The sequence below is a fragment of the Falco punctatus genome (assembly GCF_963210335.1).
Source record: "Falco punctatus genome assembly, chromosome: 5".
Taxonomy (NCBI): Eukaryota; Metazoa; Chordata; class Aves; order Falconiformes; family Falconidae; genus Falco; species Falco punctatus.
Genome location: NC_137584.1, coordinates 71,599,953 through 71,619,123, shown reverse-complemented (window position 1 = coordinate 71,619,123; position 19,171 = coordinate 71,599,953). Strand labels below are relative to the sequence as shown.

The following is a 19,171-nucleotide window of genomic DNA, read 5'->3' as shown; positions in this document are numbered from 1 at the left end:
AAGGCCTCTAGACACTATCTTTGGCCAGGTCCAAGTTCAACGGACTGTCATCTTAGTCTCAACAGCTGTATGGGAACTTAGCTACACACCTCATTTACAGAAACCTTTAGAGACTGACAGCCAGGTAGCTGAATCTGAAATGAATCCAACTTCAGATACCCAGTCATTTAGACAGGTTCCTGGAAAACAGCTGTCCAAAGTGCCTATTTCTTTCCATTGACTGCTGAAATAGCCTAGACCAGGGGTCCTCAAACGTTTTAAACGGGGGGCTGGCATGCGGATGAAGTGGCAGGCAGTCATCTGCAGCTGCTTGGCTTCCCCCCCAACCCCCAGCCCGGGGGGGGGGGGGGGGGGGGCGGGCAGGAGGACCCTGGGTGCCCATATTCAGCCCACAGGACGTAGTTTGAGGACCCCTGGCCTAGGGCATGGAACTCATCTTGTCTACTATGCAGTTGCCTACAAGTGAACCATTTTTTTCTGCTCTCCCATTAGGAGAAACACTGACCTCTGGACACACTTAGAAAAGATGAATCCCACAGTAGGGTGGCCAGCTTGCTCATCTTGGATGTAGACAGCTGACTGTTAGGCCATAAAGTCTGAGGAGATGAAATATCTATTCTTCTTATCCTAGGCCATGCTTGGTTTGTCCATGGCTATGTTTCTTCTCCTGCTCCTGAGTCCCATCCCATAAATCCTTAGTTTCTACAGGACCCTCAGTGTCCTAGCAAGATTGTAATTTCACTTGCTTGGCGTGCGTGGAGTGGCACTGTCTTTTCCCTGGCATTTCATCTCATCTCTGACTGCAGTCAGCCTGACACTCTTTTAGCCTCTAGTTCAGTAGGGCTGGGAAAGCTGTAGCAATAGGATGTTTGGGAAGGACATTTTCCTTGGATCCTCCAGCTGAGAACAGGAAGTTCTTTCCAGAGTGATTGGCATAGCAGAAAGCACTGTGATATGACATGTTGCCTCCACGAGGAAAGATGGCTGAAGGCACCATCATCCCCTCCCTCTCTCCATCACAGCTGCACACTCCTGTCCCTGTGCCAAGCCAAAATGATTTGGGTTAAAAATATTCCTCCTTTTTTTTTTTTTTTCTCCCCTCCTGGATTGGTCATTTGAACCCAAGTCATTTCAGTCATCTGGTTCAGAAAGTAACACCACAAATGCTTGTAACATTACCACTGAGGAGCTGGCACACAGCACTGTAAAGGTGGAAAAAGTGGCAAGAAGCTGGATAACTGCTCCACTCAGCTGCATTGCCAGGGACAAATCGGGCTAACATGTGACACCTCTTCAGAAGAAATGGAAGTACAGGTTAGTCTATGTTACAAAGAGATGGAGAAAAAATCTGGAGATTCTCAGGTTTGCCAGGAAATTCCTTTGGAAACAGAAGAACAAAGGATTTGTTGTGCCCTGAATTTATTATAATGGTCAATCTCAGTTGGCACATTTACCAAAGCATCAATACAAATGAGTCTCCTGATCCTACTCATACCCTAATTACTCACACATTGATTAGTTATATTACCATAACACTGAGGATCCCACATAATGAGCAGGACCCTGTTAGGAACTATGCAACCACAAGGTGCTACCTGAGGGACATCTTATTCTGTTGAATTCCTGATTGTTAGGTACAGAAAAGTTAAGCCTCTGTTGGGATGTGCCTCACAGGAGAAGGTTGAAAACTCCATTACTAGAAGTTTATTTAGGGTTCTATACTCAGCTGTAGAACATTGAGTTTCTGGGCTTCTGGCAGAAGTTGCCTCCCATTGACTCAAAACAATATCTGATGCATAAAGTTCTTGAATTGTTGAACAAGTTTCTTCTGTATCATCCCTTCATGTAATTAATGGGGAGGTAACTAACGTGACATTAACTACACAAGCTCAAAGGATTAAGGTAATGTGGGCAAACTATTGGCCCCATGAGCTAATAGATTTGCATCACTGATGCAAAGCTGATGTGGTAACACCTGTTAGAATAACTGACCAGCACCAGGTGTCAGAGATACTTGCCTTCTTCCCATCAGCAGTGTAGAGTTTCTTTACTGGGAACTGCAGGATCTCTGAAATCTCATCCAGGAGTGTTTTGAAACTCCTGGCATTTCTGCGATTCAAGATAATTGAGCGTCGAAAACCACTTTCCCCGTTTTTAACTAGAGTGATTTTCTTGGGTATTCTGGGGCCGTGGTGAGTGAAAGGTGCGGAATAATCTTCAAGCTTGCCCTCCTGAGCTGCTCTTCTCATGGTACTGGAGGGACGACCATTTCGCGGAGGGCCTGGCCTGTGTCCCACAGAAGTGATGTTAATAGGTTTGACATACTTCTTGTCGGAGCAAAGGTAGCATCCTCCATCCTCCAGCTGGTCCAGCTCGCTGATGCAATGTATTCCTCGTGGGGTAGTGATGGTCCGTACCCCAAATGGCAGTGGGACCCGATGAGAAAGGTCATCCATGAGTGCATTGAAGCTCTTGAAGCTTCTCTGATTGATGGCCATCTTGACTCCTGCAAACTGAGGATCTCCGCTCTTGAAGAATGTTATTTTTTTGGCTGGGGGTACCCTGGTGACAGTGCTTGTCCGAGCCACGGTGGGAAAGGGCTGCTCATAGTTGTAGGAGCTGGTGGTTGACAGGTAGTCATCAGGCATCTGATTCATCCCTCTTGCTTAAAGGTAACTAGAACAGAAGCAAAAACAAGAGTAGAGTTTGAGTCATGCAGAATCAGTGCCTGACTAGCATGAGAGCAAAGTTTGTTTTCCTGACGACAGTTTTACCATCTATGCTTGACCAAGAGCAGATTTACCAACATGGAGCTATGAACTCACTGGCTCAGGTAGACAGGAGGAAACACAGCAGGAAGAGTAACCATAACCCTGCTCCTCACAGTTAAATCATCCTTGTCCTGCAGATGCCAATGAGAATTCAGTCAGTGTTAGTCGCCCCTAAGGCACCAAAACTATGAGTCAGACCCCAAGCAAAACCCACAAAAACTGGTATTTGTGTATTGTTGTCCTTTGGAGTTTTGTGTCTTCCTTGCTTATATTTTTGAGGTTTTCTCTGAAACAATCAGAGCTAGTGATTACTTCAGGTTTATTTTTACAAGCAGAGCGCTGAGATTCTCATGTAACCCTTTAACCCCATGAACTGGGGCATAACAAATAATACAACACAACTGAATTTGTTCATGTAGTGACTGCACTTTGTAGCACACAACCAGTCCTGAGTGTACTGCAGGGCAGAGTAGCCTGGGTCCAGAACCGTTGCACATGGTCATGCCATAGACCGCTAAGGCAAGGTCTGGATGAAAATCCAAAGCAGCAGTGCAAACAGATAGCAGTAAGAACTATGACAAGACCTCAAAGAGAACTACAAAAGCTGATTCTGCTAAACAGTGGGAAAATTTGAAAGCAACCTGGTAAGCACAGGTGTGAGGAGAATGATCTGCCCAATTTGTGCCAGAGAAGCTGGTGTCCTTCACTTTCAAAACTAAGCTGACTTTGGTGTTTAAGTCTGGTGGTTCAGCCCCATCTTTTGGAACGCAAATGTTTGTAACGTCTTTGCCATGATGGGGACAAGTGGAAAGGAGTCTGGACTCTACTCTTTCTTACTTGCCCTTATTGAATGCATTGTCTTGGAAGTCCGTCACTAAAAAATTCAGACTCCACATGGAATGAAACTACTATGTCCAAAAAGAAGACACTTTGGTTTTGACATGGAAAAAAAAAATATTAGCAGTATTTACAGCTGCTAAAACATCAGCTGTAATGAGTACAACAAATGTCTATTTCATGAATATGAACTATCCACAGTTCACTTGGAGTTAATGACTCAAATGAAGATTCTCAAAATGGCCTTTAGGGTTGTCATCGTCTGGTCAGAAGTTACTTCCCAGAGATAGGCAGCAAACCATTTGAATTGTTAGTAAGGAAGACAGTAGCCTGTCTTGTAGCTTGCAGAAGATGATTCTGGCTACAAGAACCTACAGCCAATTTATGTTCCAAATTATGTTCTTAGTTGATAGCAGTTTTCTATTGCAACTTTAAAAAAATCTCTCACAAGAAAGAAAATTTTTTTAATGTTCACAAATTAGATAGAAAACAATAAAAGCATTCCTAAAGACATGTTTCCTTCAGTTTGCTCCTGGTTATACTACTTGTAGCAGCTTGATAAAGTTCTAGTTTCAAGAAAATAATCATGCTGCTCACAAATTATTCTTCGGTCACCACGGTTTGGTGACCACTGTAATTAATGGGAATTTTGTAACTGATTGCAGAGGTGCAGCATTCAAAAAGCTGTAAATGCTTATCTTCTCTACATTTTAGAATAAACCCATTATTTTCTTGCTATGCTACTCTCAAGTGAAGTGTTTGTGCACTTTATACTACAACAAATTCACTCCTGCAATAAATGGAAGTTTAACCTCAGCTAGGTGAGAAAAGACCTTAGGCAACATTTGAAAGATTATTATTTAGACAAATCTCTGCTTTTTTATATCCATGTACACTGACAAAGGTATCAGTATGATTTACTCTTTCCATGTACATTTTTGACCAAGCAATTATTTACTTATTTCCCAGTTAAAGGTCAATCCATCACTCTTTCTTCAAGGGAAAAATACATCTAATTTCTCTATTTATCCACAGCTTTCAGAAAAGTGGCTTTAACTTTTTCTCCATGAGTCCCACATTAGAGCTTTCAGACACTGGCAGCATAATTTCCAAACAAACCCATTATCCAAATTGTAGTCCCTGGACGAATGGTGGTCCACAATATCCTGGATGCACTCCCAGAAATCTAACTGCTTCCCAAGGATTTATTCTACTTTTTTTTCAAGCTGTGAGATAATACTGTAAGAAGTACAAAAAAAAAAAAAAGAGGACAAATCATAAAATACTTTGCCAATACTAATTTTTGGGGAGAATAATTTCACAAGACTGTTAAGGGATCACCAATATAAAGGAACATTGTGCCATAAGTTTTGGGTGATAAGAATTGGTTACCCACACAAGCCTAGATGATCTGTCAGATCTGTTTTTATGAAGCAGTATATAATGTGAAGAAAGAGCCTTCCACAAAAACCTTGCATGAAATATGAACAGTTCCCACAAGGAGAAGTTCTGTATTGTCCATTTGAAGCCTTAGAATGTGAAGGGGATTCTACTGCATATCTGGCAAGGCAACAAAAATGGTCATCTTGCCCTTTCTATAGACACATAAAATATAGATACATAAAAGAGGAACCTCAATGCATATTTTTATACTTACGTTGAAATACGTCATGCCTCTTGCTCAAGATGACTTTTTCTCATAGAATATCCAAGAGATTAAAAATAAATCAGCAAAATATTTTAAAAAAAAAAAAAAACCAACACAGCCAAACTACCACCTCCAGGATCTAATGCACTGGACAGTGTAGGGAACAGCATTAGCAGGTTACATGCTGTCTGTCAATCAAACTGTCCTCAAAATGACTGACCACAGCTTGGAGGGTTAATCAGGACTGTGTTGCTAAGGATAGAAAGAAAAGCTACCTAAGCTGCTGGAGAAGGCTCTCAAATCCACTGGGGCTTTAAGCAGTTTGCCCAATCCTTCCCTTGCTCACACCCATGTAACTCAGGTATAAATCTGACTCAGTGATACTCCTCTGAAATTATACCAGTGTAAATGAGAACGCAGTCAAGGCCAAAAATGTAATATTTTCCTTTTGCATAAAGGCCTGCAGAGACCTGGAAAACTTTCCTAGGCCACCCCACTCATCGACTCCCTGCTCATCCACAATACTTTGGCATCAGATTTATCTTTTGGGTAACTCCAGGGAAATCAATGGAGCTCAAGTAAAGATGATGGTGGCCCTTAAGGATTTGTGCATATGGTTGTTACTTCTCAGCTGGTTGATAGTAGCTTACTCGGGACATTGATGACTGATATCCATAACAACTTCTTAGTGAAATACTGTCTTAACAGGAAAAACTGGCGAGTCCTAACCTGAATATTTCGAAGTTCATGGCAGGTGTCAGAGTCAAAGTCTCAGATGAATGCTCGACAACTGAGTGTCACTGAGATTGGGTCATGAAAAAAGGACAAACCACCTGTGAATGATAAATAATGGGAAATTACTTGTTTTTTCATAATTCCCATAACTCATGAGAGCTGTCCAGCTTTCTCTAACACTCCCTCTTTGCAAAGAAAACACGTACACACACCAGAGAAATTCATCAGCTGGATTCAGGTACAAAATGAGTGGGAAGTCTCACTTTCATGTGGCCTGGAATTCTTGTCTTCTAGCAATATTTATTTGTTGCTTATGTACCCATCACACCTGTGCACCTATATCACTTTGATCACTAAGCACCTTCTTTTGTAGAAAGCAATTACTCCCAGAGAGACCAGAGTCATAAAGTGCTTTTATTGGAAGCTCAGCAGTCTGGGGGTCTTGCAGGAATAGGTTTGGCAAATTTCACATATCAAATCCTTAACATGAATCTTCCAAACGTCAGGTTTATGTTTGAGCCATTACACAGTCCTCTTCATATAGCATTGCTTTTCCCTCTGTGGGCAGCACACTTAGGGTCAAGACACCATTCCTGTGGGATCCTTCACCCAGAAGAACAAGTCATCTCTCTGTAGCCTTGCATCTACTATAAGAAGTCAGCATCTTTGCTGGAAAATTTGTAGGAGTCCATCCACAGGAAAGACTGAACTCCTCATGGAGGCCATTCTACTCAATCAGGACTGTGACAGGCAGCCTGGCCCCTATTTTTAAATTTCTCATCACAGTTCAAAATAGCATCTCAAAAAGAGTAAACTACAGCAGGCAGGCAAGTCACACACTCCGAAACCCTATCACACCTCTGCTATCCAACTTCACACAGGGGAAGCTGTGTGACCATGTGGTTGGACATCCATTATGTGAACCCTCAGCCAAAATCCAATATATCTGCAGCACGTGTCTCACATCAGCCTTGGCCTTCTGTCTCTCACACTAGGCTTGTTATCCCTGAGGGGTTTTTGCAGCTTTGTCTTTGTTTGGGACATAGAAGGAGAGGAATCCAGTACCACTGTAGAAAGTGCCTGAGCTGAGGCAAAACAGCTGTTCGAGAACTTCACTCAATGAATTTAGCACCAAGTCTATAAACACTATTTCAGAGATGAGAAGGCCTTTAGGAGAAGCATCCAGACTTGACTTACATACTTTAAATCACCAGGAGTCTACCCTGCCCAGCAGCAAAAATTCCAACAGTTAACCCACAAAGTGCTAAACATCTGTGCCTTTCCCCTGGCCTAGTGTCACTATCTGTATGGCTTTTGTCAGTACGTGGGTGTGCAGGCTTCTACTGGGAAATTTCTTTTCCCATACAAGTAATTGTAGCTTCCATTTTTACAAAGAGATTTCTTTCAGACAGAGAAAGGTCTACAAGTCACCATCAACATTGGAATGGAGCTGGTTGAAAAATCCAGGTGTGCATTCTAGGGAAAACATGAACAAGATTATTTAATTTTATTTTTTTCCCATAAAAGGTGGGAGTTTCTGAAAAGAAAGATGAAACATCATTTTGTAAGACCTAACCGTGTTTCTTTAAAAAAAGGTCATTTCAATTTGCCCTTTTTGAGAAAGAAAAATGCTTTTTTAATGTCAAAGTGATCACATTAACAAGGAGTACTTATGGTCTGACAAGACCAAAGTATTGTATGGAAAATGACACAAGTTGAGACGTTTGATTCTTAAAAAGAGAATATAAAGCATTGAATGGGAAGGTAGCGTATCCATTTGCCTGTGATTACATAAGAATTCCCTGCAAACAAAACAGGTAAATTGCATATTTTCCTTCAATTTATTTGATACTTAAAATTACTTGAAAAGGTTTATCAAACTCTCTGTAGGACTTGAAGGTTTTCACTGTTCAGAAAAGAGGTGTCTGATGGCTGGTATTGTCATTTTATTCCATGGCTGAATGAGCTTAAAACATGGGGCTCTTCGTCACCCAGGTCCTTGTCAGAGTTGGTGTCAGGTATAAATAAAACCACCTCCTGGCAGGAATAGCACGTTACTGACCACAGCCGTGGCAGCCATCTCATGAGCCACACCACTGGACCAGTAAGGTGGAAGGCATACTAGAGGTGCAAACCTCTATCTTCTGTGCTAAAAACGACCGGGATTTGAAGTTGAACAAGAGTCGGCAGCGAGCCCCCATGGCATAGACCACCACCCATGCACTGCAATGTATTAGCCAGTGTCCTAAGCAGGCCAAGAGAAGTCATAACTCCCTTCTGCTTGGCTCTTTTGAAAGCATATCTAGACACTGTGTCCAGGTTTGCTCTTCATAGCACAAGATAGATACTGGCGTACTGGCATGAGTCCAGCAAAGGTCACCAAGATGACAGGACAAAACAGGAGCACATGATGTGCAGGAGGAGGGCGAGAGCACTAGAATTGTTGAACCTGGATAAAAGACCGGGAGGCATTCATATCATAGTGTATAACTACCTTGGACATGGTATAGGTTAGTGTATATAGGAAGCCAGACACATCCCAGAGTGCATAGTAAAGCGTTAAGATGTGGCAACATGTAAAATGCTCTTTAGGTACTAGAAAAAATTCTTCATGATGGTGACCAAAAACCGGAACCTAAGAGGTGGAAGAATAGTTGACCCTGGGATATTAAAAATTCAGCTGAGCAACCTGTTCTATGGGCCTGGCTGTGAGTGTCTGGTGGGACAAGAAAATCTCCAAAGTCCCTTCCAGCCCAGTTTATTCTGTGATTTAGCAGAGGTAAGGCAGCTTCTCCAAAAGGTTGTCTGCACTCTCCTTGGCTCAGGCTCATGTGGTAATTAAGATCCAGCTAAGTGCCAGTTTAATATTATCCGTCCTTTGCAGTCATCTGAACTGTTCCATCACCAGAAATGTTTTCTGTGATCTGATAGAATACTCCACCTGTAATTAGTTTAACATTATTATCTCTTCCCTTTTGCGATTACTGAATTTTCTTCTAAGAAAATTAAATATTCATTTATAAATGTGAGGCACATCTTAGTAGATAATGGGGTCTGTTGTTGTTTGCAGGGGGGCTTTAGTGGGGTTTTGTTTGGGGTTTGGGTGTTTTTCCCTGAAAGAATGTACAGATTTTTGTTTATTTGGGTCCATACCAGTTTGAAACAAGTCAATCTTCAAAGCACAGCAGTCCAAGTTGTATTTTCAGCTACAGCCTCCAATGCAAAGGATTACATTGCACTTAACCTAGGTAATCAAGAAGCCCAGCTTTCTGGAAGATAAGAATTAATCTCAGGGATCAGATTCACCTACACCAAATCTCCCTCCTATTCTAGGTGCATCATATAAGTAGTTTTTCAGCAATCAACCATGGGTGCAAAGAAAGAAAACCCTCTGAAACTGGTAAAAAATAGTTGGTTTTTTTTAATGTTCCTTACTTTTAAAAGCATTTATTCTGTAGACAATGTCTCTACAGTTGATACACCAGTCTTCACAGACTTAAATTATCAACTTGAGTCCCTTCACCATGAGATAAAAAACAGTTGAAAAATGTTACTACTTTGCCAAGTCACCCCCACCATGCAAATAACAGGTGCGTTTATGATCTGAAGACCGAAGCTCATGGTATCAGTAGCAGTTCAGAGAACAGAGACTGAACCATAAAAATCTGGTTAGAGGATTGGGGCTTCAGACTGGACAGACCTCACTGAGGCTGGGTCCTCAGCTCTATACTAAGACTTTGTTCAAACTCCTGAGTTATGAGGTTTGCTTTCTGCTCAGTTGGAAACATAAGGATAGTTGTATATGAGTACAACATAATAAAACAAGATGATGGACGGCACATGGAGCAACCATTAGGTTCTCTAGGTGAGAAAGAGACAGGGACACGGTGGTGCCTGTTCATTATTCCTTCCCCTACATATCCTGTTGCCTCCCATCAATCAGTTCTCAGAGTGCCTCAATACAATCCTACCATGACAGCTCCCCTGGGATGCTGATAATCACAGTCCACTGTGAAACTGAAGCATTCTTCCACTGAAGGGGGCAGAGAAGTCCTAACTCAGAGGATTGGTTTTCTTTTGCTGAGGAAATGTGGGACTCGTCTTTCCCAAAACAAAACCAAGGGCTTAAGTAAACCAGAGGCAGAGGCCAGTTCTGCCACATAATGTTCAACACCCAGCTGTGGTCTATTAAAGTGACCACTCTGTGACACAGCCCCTATTACATGGGTGTCTGCAACAGGCTCCGACAGCAACAGTCGCATCTGGGTGTTTCAAGCTGCACACAGTTCAGCTCCAGCAACAGTTCAGAAATATCCCTAGAAGCTGGGGACGATGCTTTAGTCATTGCAGGGGGTGTTTCGAGTGCCACATCCAGGCTGTTTTGAAGACCCAGGGCTTTAGGTAACCTGCACTGCTCTTTACTCACATTTCTGACAATATTGGGGAAAATAACTTTGAGTTTCTTTTTGAGGTGAGCTTGAATTTCATGTCTAAGATGATCTGCATGTTTGTGCCAGGAAACTGATAAACAGATGTGCTATTTAACACATCAGACAGAGGAGACAGCGTGGCAAGACTGGAGCAACTTGCCAAATTCAAACCTAGAATTGACACAATCAATTACATGAAAGGAACAAGATCACAAGAACATGCACGTATCACAAGGGTTAAGCATGGTTTGAGCAGGGTGTTAGCAGTTCTTTTGCCTTCTCATGAAGACTGTCTGGTATGCATGCCCCTTGATTATGTGATCACAGCAACACAAGGTGGCTCCTTCCAGGGCTTTTTCCATCTCCAAGGAGGATACAAAAGCTCAGGCACGGAAGTTTTTACAGACAACCGTTTGAGATTTCCTAGGCCGGTTAACAGACACACACACCCACTCCCCTTTACAATCCATTTTGCTTCCTCATCTTCCTATCTGTAAAGCAGAATGAAGAAAGAAGCTGAGCAAAGCTGATTACATGAGTACCCAGGAAAGGAAACCAGGTGACTAGAGTGAGCAGCTGAAGAAGGAGGAATATGCACAAACCCCAGGACCTGAGGCAATGCATGCCTCAGGAGTGACACTTAGGAGCCAACTACTGAGGGGTGAACCAAGAAAATCACCACGGGTTTGAAGAGGTTTCAATCTGCAACTGAATCTGGACCTGGCAGCTAAAGGCAATATGTCAGCAGAAGAAACTCACTATAGATTCCAGCAACTGCAGGTGCTGGAAGCTTTTTTTCCCAGTTCCCATGCAAACCCACTCCAACCCTTCTTCCTCAGGACAGTGCCCAACTCTGCAGAGGTACAGGCACCTTATTGCACATCCATCCCCGGAGTTCGGTGTGGGGCTACCCACAGGTGCAACAGAACAACCACTTGCACCCTAGTGCTTTCACCCACCTTAAGGCACAAGTTAATTTCCTCTACACCACTGTCATTTCCTAATTTTACATTTTTAACAAACCTTTCACTTGAGATTATGAAAGCTTTGATATGTAACATTTGCTTTTCCCCCAGTATGGTGGTTCTCATTTTTCTGAACCATTTCTAACATTTCTAGGCCCCTTTATACCATTTCTCTTTCCTTTCTGATGCCCTTAAGTTCCTTCCAAATTATTATCAATTTTTATTTTCTACACTCCTAAAAATTTATTTCAAAAGATGTTAAATCAAATCAAATCCCTCCACACTTCAACATGTACATGTTTTCTCACTTTTTGAACATGTTTATTATTATAATATTAAAATTATAATAATAAAAATGTTCATATTGACATAAATAATATTGTTATAAAGGTAATTATTATACTCTGTGGACAGCTTTTTTTCATCCAACAATGATGTTGGATGAATGACTTCTAAACACCTTTGAAACAATTTTCCAAGCCAAATTCAGCATTGTATGGTATTTGGAATCCCTGGCAGGGCTCAAGGCCAGGCTGGACGGGGCTGGGAGCAGCCTGGGCTGGTGGAAGGGGTCCCTGCCTGTGGCAGGGGGTTAGAACTAGATGGTCTTTAAGTCCCCTTCCAACCCAAACCATTCTGTAAGTCTGATTATGATACTATGATGGACAGTGGAAGCAGCCAAGTTTCTCTGGCATCATGTATTTATTTGGCCTTTTATCTACAACTGTTGTGCCACATAGTTGTGTACTTATTTCTACCTTAACATTTGTTACATTATATTAGAAGACACAATGTCTCACCTGGAGTCACTCTCTTTTGGATTTGAGTAGACAGGGGAAAAAAATAATCAGGGGTATTGTCCCAGCCCTTTCTCCTTTATTCAACCCGGTTAGCATCAGCTGCCTTTGGGAAGTGATACAGTTCATTTCCCAATTCATTCCCTAATGTCCAACACGCCAACATGATCAGCAAAGCTGATCTGTGTTGTTTCTGATTTTTTCAAGGATTATTCTACTTGTTCTTTATCAATTACTTTCTGTTTATAGTGACTTCCTTCCTCACTTTAAATCCTGTCCAAACTACTCTCTAATAGTTTTCTTCTTTAGGAGAATTTTTTTTTTTTGAAGGTGTTCAATAACTCAGCCAGTTTTGAATCATTAGCATCCTTTTTCATTTGTTAATGGTCCTGCTTTTTCCGCTACTTCTGCTCTACCCCAAAGATTTACATCCTTCCAATTTTACTTATTCTTGATTTTAATTCATGTCAGCAGAACTTTGACCTCTCATTAAGGGTAGCATTGCTAATACTGGTACCCTGGCCAAAGTCTATATTTGGTGATCTCTGCAATTTTTGCTTGCCTACACTTTTAACACAATGAACTGTTCTTTCTTTTCTCCGCATATTGAATCTCAGTGCCAGATTCTCAGATCAGATGAGCCAGCAGGACTCCCTGGAACTCACACGATCCCTTGGGATTAGCACTTGCTGAACATCTGCTCCTTTTGGGCAGTGTGCAGGAGCAGAAGGGACAATGCTTTCTCTCTGCCACCAGCTGTGTGACAATGGTGGGTATTTCCCACAGGCACGCTCCTTCCCAGACGTGTTGCGGCCATTCTGGAAGAACAAAGTGTTGCAGTGGGGTAGTATGGTCAGGTGGCTCCACAACTGCTCAACCCCAAACAGGGCTGGAGAGATCATGTGCAACCAGGGAGCAGGAGCAAGGATCAGCCAGTGCCTGGGCACCGTGGGATGAATATATCTGAGCCAGGCAGGATAACTCAGGCTAGATATGGTTGTCTAATGTCTTTACTTGAGACAGTCACTCCAGCCTGCCTGCAGAGTCACCAGAAAGATATGCTGTCTTTTAGGCCGTAATCATCTCATCCTGAACTGGATGTCTCAGATGAATTCTGTCTTAAAACTGCTGTTGCTCTCCACTGTCTGGAAAAGAAACAGTGACAACAAGGTTGTTTCATCAGATGTGTATCATTCTTTGGGTCCTGGCTCCAAATTACCAGAACTGAAAACTTGAATTGATAAAAAAGGAGGGTGAGGTGGAATGGTCTCTTTGTCTGACCCTTAAAAGAACATTTTCAATAATAATAATAATAAAAACAAAAATTGGGTGGAAAAGAATTACCAGGAATTAATATCTGAAATACTGAGGAGGGGAGGGAAAAAATGCCAAAACCCCCACCACAGTCCCTCCTAGGCTGACCCTTCAAATATCATTTCTTTGATAATTCTGAGAGACAATAAGGAAAAAAAAAGACTTTCTAAATTTAATTAATAAGTCTGCTTCACCTTAGCTTTCCTTTTACTCTTTCAAAACAGCTGAAAGAATGTTTGTTAAAAAAAAAGTATTAAAATAGACATTTAATATTGAAACATTCAAAACTTCATGAACAGAATGGGTTGGGTCCTTTAAAAGACTCTACATTTGAACTTCACATTAAAAAATAAACCAAACAGCTAAAAAAGCCACCTCGTGTCCCTCTTCTACTTGAGCTGCAGCTGAGATCCATCTCTCCTCCACAGCAATGGACACCATGTTTGTTAGCCTCGGTCTGCTGTGTGAGAGACTGGCCATCTGCTGCTGCCTTCCCTCCACATCTTCTCTGAATGCCCTGGTACTTCTTCCTTATTGTCATTCCTTCTCCTCTTGACATCACGCTTCCTGTGATGTCAGCTGGTGACATCATGCTCCACATTCATGGTAGCAGGTGTAACTCTCCACTGCTGGGTCTCTCCTCTCTTTCCTCTGAGCTCTTTCCCAGATGTAGGTCTGCCAACATTTTTATCGCGGTTAAAAGAATACCTCCTTATCTTTCACCACAAACACGTTCCTTCCCCAGCCCTCCTTGCTGAGAATAACCTCCACTCATGACACTCAAACTCACAATCTCCATGTCATGTTCAACACCTACATCTCCTTCACACCAAACACTCTTATCTGGATTGTTGCCAAATTCTACAGATAATTGACTGTAATCTCTCCAAAATCTCATTCCATCCTTTCCTGCTAAAACATCTGCCTTTTGCTGAGTTAGCTTATCTCGACCTGTATAAACTTCACTAGCTTTCACAATATTGTGCAAGATCTATTCAACATCCTGCCCATAAAACTCTTCACTGCTGCAATTGGGTGGTTTCCTTCAGTTTTCCCATGTTTTCACATTTGCCCTTACCACTCTCAGTGGCTCTGAAGACATTGACCTTCTCCTTTCTTGATCCTGCCTCTCCTAACGTTTTCTGGGGTTGGCCAATTCAGCTCAGACCTTGCAATCCATGGAGCAAAAAGTTTTCAGATTCTGTGGTAATAGGTGGCACGTGAAAGCGTAGGGAGAAATGTAGTTCTCCTTGCTGCTGTGTGCCTCCCTTTCCATCTTCTAAAACATGTAGGAGTTAATGCAAAGCGTATATTACACCACAGTCATCACTCAGCTCTTCAGCACCACCATTTCCCAGCCTACAACTGATCTTGATCTGGATTCAGATGTGAACGCTGTCCCATTTGTCCTGCCTCTCACTCAAAGGGAGATATGATAAGAAATAGCAAGATTATTTATTAAGAGGCTTTGCATGCCTTTGAGGAAGCTTAAAGTCATAGCATACTGAAATGGGTACACAGATCCCCAGCAAAAAGGGAACAGGTCTGGAACAGTACCGCAAAATATACCTGGGATCACTTGTGCTGACTTTTTCCCATGAATTGGCCAAGTGCCATGTTTTTCTGACTTCAATGTTCACTTTGCCTGAACTTTAATGGCAAGAGCATCTGCCAAATATGCTTATGGGCTTGCTGAGGTGTTCATGGAGGGCAAGTCAGAACTACCTCCCCACAAGACCTCATGGCCAGATCTCAGTGACATGAGATTGGCTTGTACAGTCAGGAAACAAGGATGACACCAGGTGACTAAGCCTGGTCAGCTAATGCACAAAGAATGCAAATATGAAGAAACCAAGCTACTGAGCAAAACAAACCTGAGCAGTTTGTAGGGAATAACTCCAAATAAGCTCTGATGCAGCAGTGAATGTTCCCTCAAGTAGGACAAAAAAAATTTCCACCAGACTGTTGTAATTTATTGAACCAACTGTATCAGTTGTCAGTTACCTCTTATGTTCAGGATGTATCTCTTTATTCTTAGATACACTTCCAGTACCAAAAGTTACTGTAAATGTGTTACTTCCTAGTAACTCTAAATGAAATATTTTAAACTTACAACTCAGCAAGTTATTTTTATTACCTGCAAGAGCTTTATTGCTTTCTGGGCTCTGAGAGGCATGGTCTGCTCTTCTGTCACTCCAGTGCAACCCAGCACAGCATCTGGAGGTTAACTGGCATCTGTACGTATATTTCCGTAAAACAGCAAAGTGATTTCTTACTCTCACAGCTTTGCTGACTGCACCAGGCTAAAACATCTGAAAACACATGCTGGTTTAAGGAGAAGAACTGGCACAACGTGGTTTTGGGACATGCATTGGGTTGGTTAAGTAAGCAGATATAATTTCTACAGATTTATTGCTCCTTTGGATTCCGGCAGTGCTCTGAGGCTCCTGTTGAGGTGGCTGATGGTAAATGCATGTGTTAGGACACCCACACCGCCAGCCAGCACGGGCCCAGGCTTGCTGTCAGGAGCAGACTTGCCCACCACCACCCTGCTTGCGTGCTCAAGGAGTCACCTCTGCTCTCTGGGTGCTGTACCACAAGCCACCCTCTTTTTGCTGAACAACATCCAGTTGGTCCTGCATATGCCATCACCAGACTTCCAAGCCTGGCTCCTTCCAAGAATGCTGTGGATGCTGAGACCCAGCAGAAGCCCAGCACATAGCACAGGGGGTGGGTAGAAAGCAGGCAGCTTGGGGAGCCTGCAGTTCTTAGATTCTCTCTCCCCCTCAGAGATGTATAGACACAAACCTAAGTGATAGTCAGGGTTCCCAGAGCATCAGACAGAAGAGACAAAGGCCAAAAGGGAAACTGAGGCACTGACATATCAAGTGAGTTGCCTGGTACCATTTATTTGGCCACTGGGACAGCTCTAGGGACACAGCCTTTGTCTCCTTGGTCCCCATACAGTGATTTACACTACCTCATTAAAGCAAAGGGAAAGAGAGAAAGCCAGCTTCTGACAAAAGTGCATTGTTTCTAGGTGAGCTGCTCTGAAACAAGCACGGAAGGATTTACATTGCCATCGTGGTAGCCCACCTCTCGCACTAAGCCTTTAAGGACATGCAGGACTCTTATCACACAATCCAAGGCACCGGCATCAGTGGAAACACCTAAGTTAGGCAACAAACTTAACTTGCATGCCTTGCTGGAGGAGAAGGACTGAGGGTAGCATTGGACAGTCACAAGCCTGCAGGATGCTGACAATTTTAAGAGGTTTTGGAGAAAAACAACAAAATGATTGAGGGGTTGGTTAGATGAAGCAAGGAGGGAAAAAAAATATTGAAAATACTAAATATACATTGCTTGGCTGACTAATGCCTGAGGGAAAATAAAAGAGCTGGCAGGCAGGAGGGAGCTGAGAGCCAAGGAAGAAGTAGGATCTCCACTGTGAAGAGCTCTCAGCCCTTGTAAATGAACAGTGAGGAATGACTACATGCTGCAAGCCAGGAGGTAAGTTAAGCTTGTGGGAAGCTGATGAGTGTAGGCACTACACAAATAAATGAAATCAAATCCTTTCTGAAACAGTGTTTTTGGCACTAGCTGCACCTGGGTCTTGATTTTCTCCTGCGTTTTTCATTCTCTAGGTGGTTGAAATGTTAAGGTGCTAATTCTCTCCACACATGCAGTGGAACCGCTTAATGTAGAGCAAGAGGGTATAATAAGATGTGATGGGATAAAACTGAGAAAAGAGCAAGTGAGGTAATTTAGATTGGAATAATCTTCAAATGAAATAGTGGAAGCCCCTTCTCCCAGGTTATTTAAAATAGACTGGGTGGGGGGAAGCAAGTTATTTACTTTTTAAAAGGGAGAGTAGACTTCAGGGGAAAAAAATTGCACTGTGAATGGAAAAGATTAAGAAATCCATGGTTTATCATTTCAAACTGATTTTTTAATATATTTTAACCACCTAAACTGTATAGGCAGTATTTTACACTTGAATGTGCAGTTTGTCCCTGTTTTACATGAACAGGCACAGATTAATAACAACAATTGATAGCAATAAGACTCACCTATTGGCCAATGATTCATGTTTCTCCAAGGCACAATAAGAAGACAGCCATGATTACAAGGAAATAAATTAAAGAGATGAGAAAAAAAAATATTAAAGCGCCAAAGGACAGCCAAGGGAGATCCAGCGAAGCTGGGTGGGGGAACAAAGAACCAACACAAGATACAAACATTATCTTGCGCCCTCAGTTGCTGTAAGGAGCTATTTTGCAGAGTAAAAGATGTAGAAGACAAATACCAACCAATCACCGTCACAACCAATAATTCATAGCGATTATAGACAGGCCAAGAACCTACTGTAGTTTCAGATGTTCAAGAGCAAATACAAATCTTGGTCCCAACCCTACAAGAAGGCTCACAGAGATGCAGAAGTTCCCAGACTAGGAGTACGGCCACCAGGCAATATTCTTCCATAACAGACAGATGAAAGCGGGTGGGTTTTGAGCAAGAGGTAACCGGGTATTGCCAGGCTCCTCTCTTCAAAGACTCGATGGGCTGCTGACCCATGACCTCCTGGTAAATTTACATCATTACTTTTCTTCCTTTCCGTGTTAATTCAGCCCCTCAAGACATGTGTTCCTGACATTATGAGTTTCCTGACGTGATGTATAAAGACCACAACCGAAAGGCCATGAGCTACAGGATGAAATTCAGTTCCCCATGCTATTCAAGGGGTCAAATTTGATGATCTAAATAACACTTATGTTATTAACTGTATAAACCTATCTTCAGGCCAAGCAATGAATTAATTTCTTAATAGTAATTCACTGAAGAATTGTCAAGGGTTAATGACCCGAGGCTTGTATTAGCCAAAAAATACAAGCCCTCCCTTTTAGCTTGTACTTAGGAAGATTGAGGGTTTGCCTACAAAAGAAAAAGAAGGGGGAGGAGGGGGACACAAGAAAAAGAGTCTTGTGGGCATTCAGATCTTACAGGGAAAATGAGCAGAAATTCTGATTTAGACTCTAATTGGGTTTGTGGTGAAAGTCACAGTCTCTCCTATCATGGGCCGGTGTTGGGGCAAGCCTGCGACCAGCCTGGCTCCCTGCCTGGGCAGCGCTGCTTAAACCGGCCAGGAGTCCCCTCTGTGCACAGGGGCCCGTATGTCTTACGGGCTTGATCCACTCAGGCTCCCGCTGTCCCTGAATAGCAGCGGAGACTTGAGGTGGCTGCACAGTAAGTTGTATCAGGGAAACCGAATTTTCCCTGATATAGAAAGGAGACCTGTTTGCTGGGGAAATGGCTCATTAGGGACGGACCCAGAGCCCACTGCAAAACCTCCCAGGAAAACACAAAAACAGCCTTCCGAAATCTTCCAGGGATAACATCTGCATTGCTCAACAGCCACCAGCTATGGCTTGGTCACATCAGCAGCTTTCCCCCACAGGTATAACTCTTATTTATCACAGAGACCTATCCACGTGAACACCACATCTCACTTTCATAGTAAGAAAAATGCAAAAAAAAGGACAACAGAGCTACTGAAAAAATGCAATTGATACCAACACCAGACCCGCTGCTGCTACCTGCTCTCCATCACTCCCTTGTTGCTCCTTCTCCCTGTTTTGATTCAGAAGTGTATAGAGGGATAGAGAGAGACAAATTC

At 42.6% G+C, this 19,171-nt stretch overlaps 1 protein-coding gene across 3 annotated transcripts in view; it reads right to left on the bottom strand.

Moving 5' to 3' along the window:
• Window positions 1–19,171, bottom strand: part of RP1L1 (RP1 like 1) — a 77,008-nt gene that overhangs the window by 26,850 nt on the left and 30,987 nt on the right. The window contains exons 1-3 of one of the 3 annotated variants that reach the window (XM_080389168.1): window positions 15,635–19,167; window positions 5,986–7,076; window positions 2,019–2,676 (exon numbers count right to left, since the gene is read on the bottom strand). In XM_080389168.1, the coding sequence (XP_080245294.1) occupies window positions 2,019–2,657 (639 nt within the window). In that variant the 5' untranslated portion in view covers window positions 2,658–2,676; window positions 5,986–7,076; window positions 15,635–19,167. The other 2 variants (XM_080389167.1, XM_080389166.1) reach the window with 2 other exon arrangements.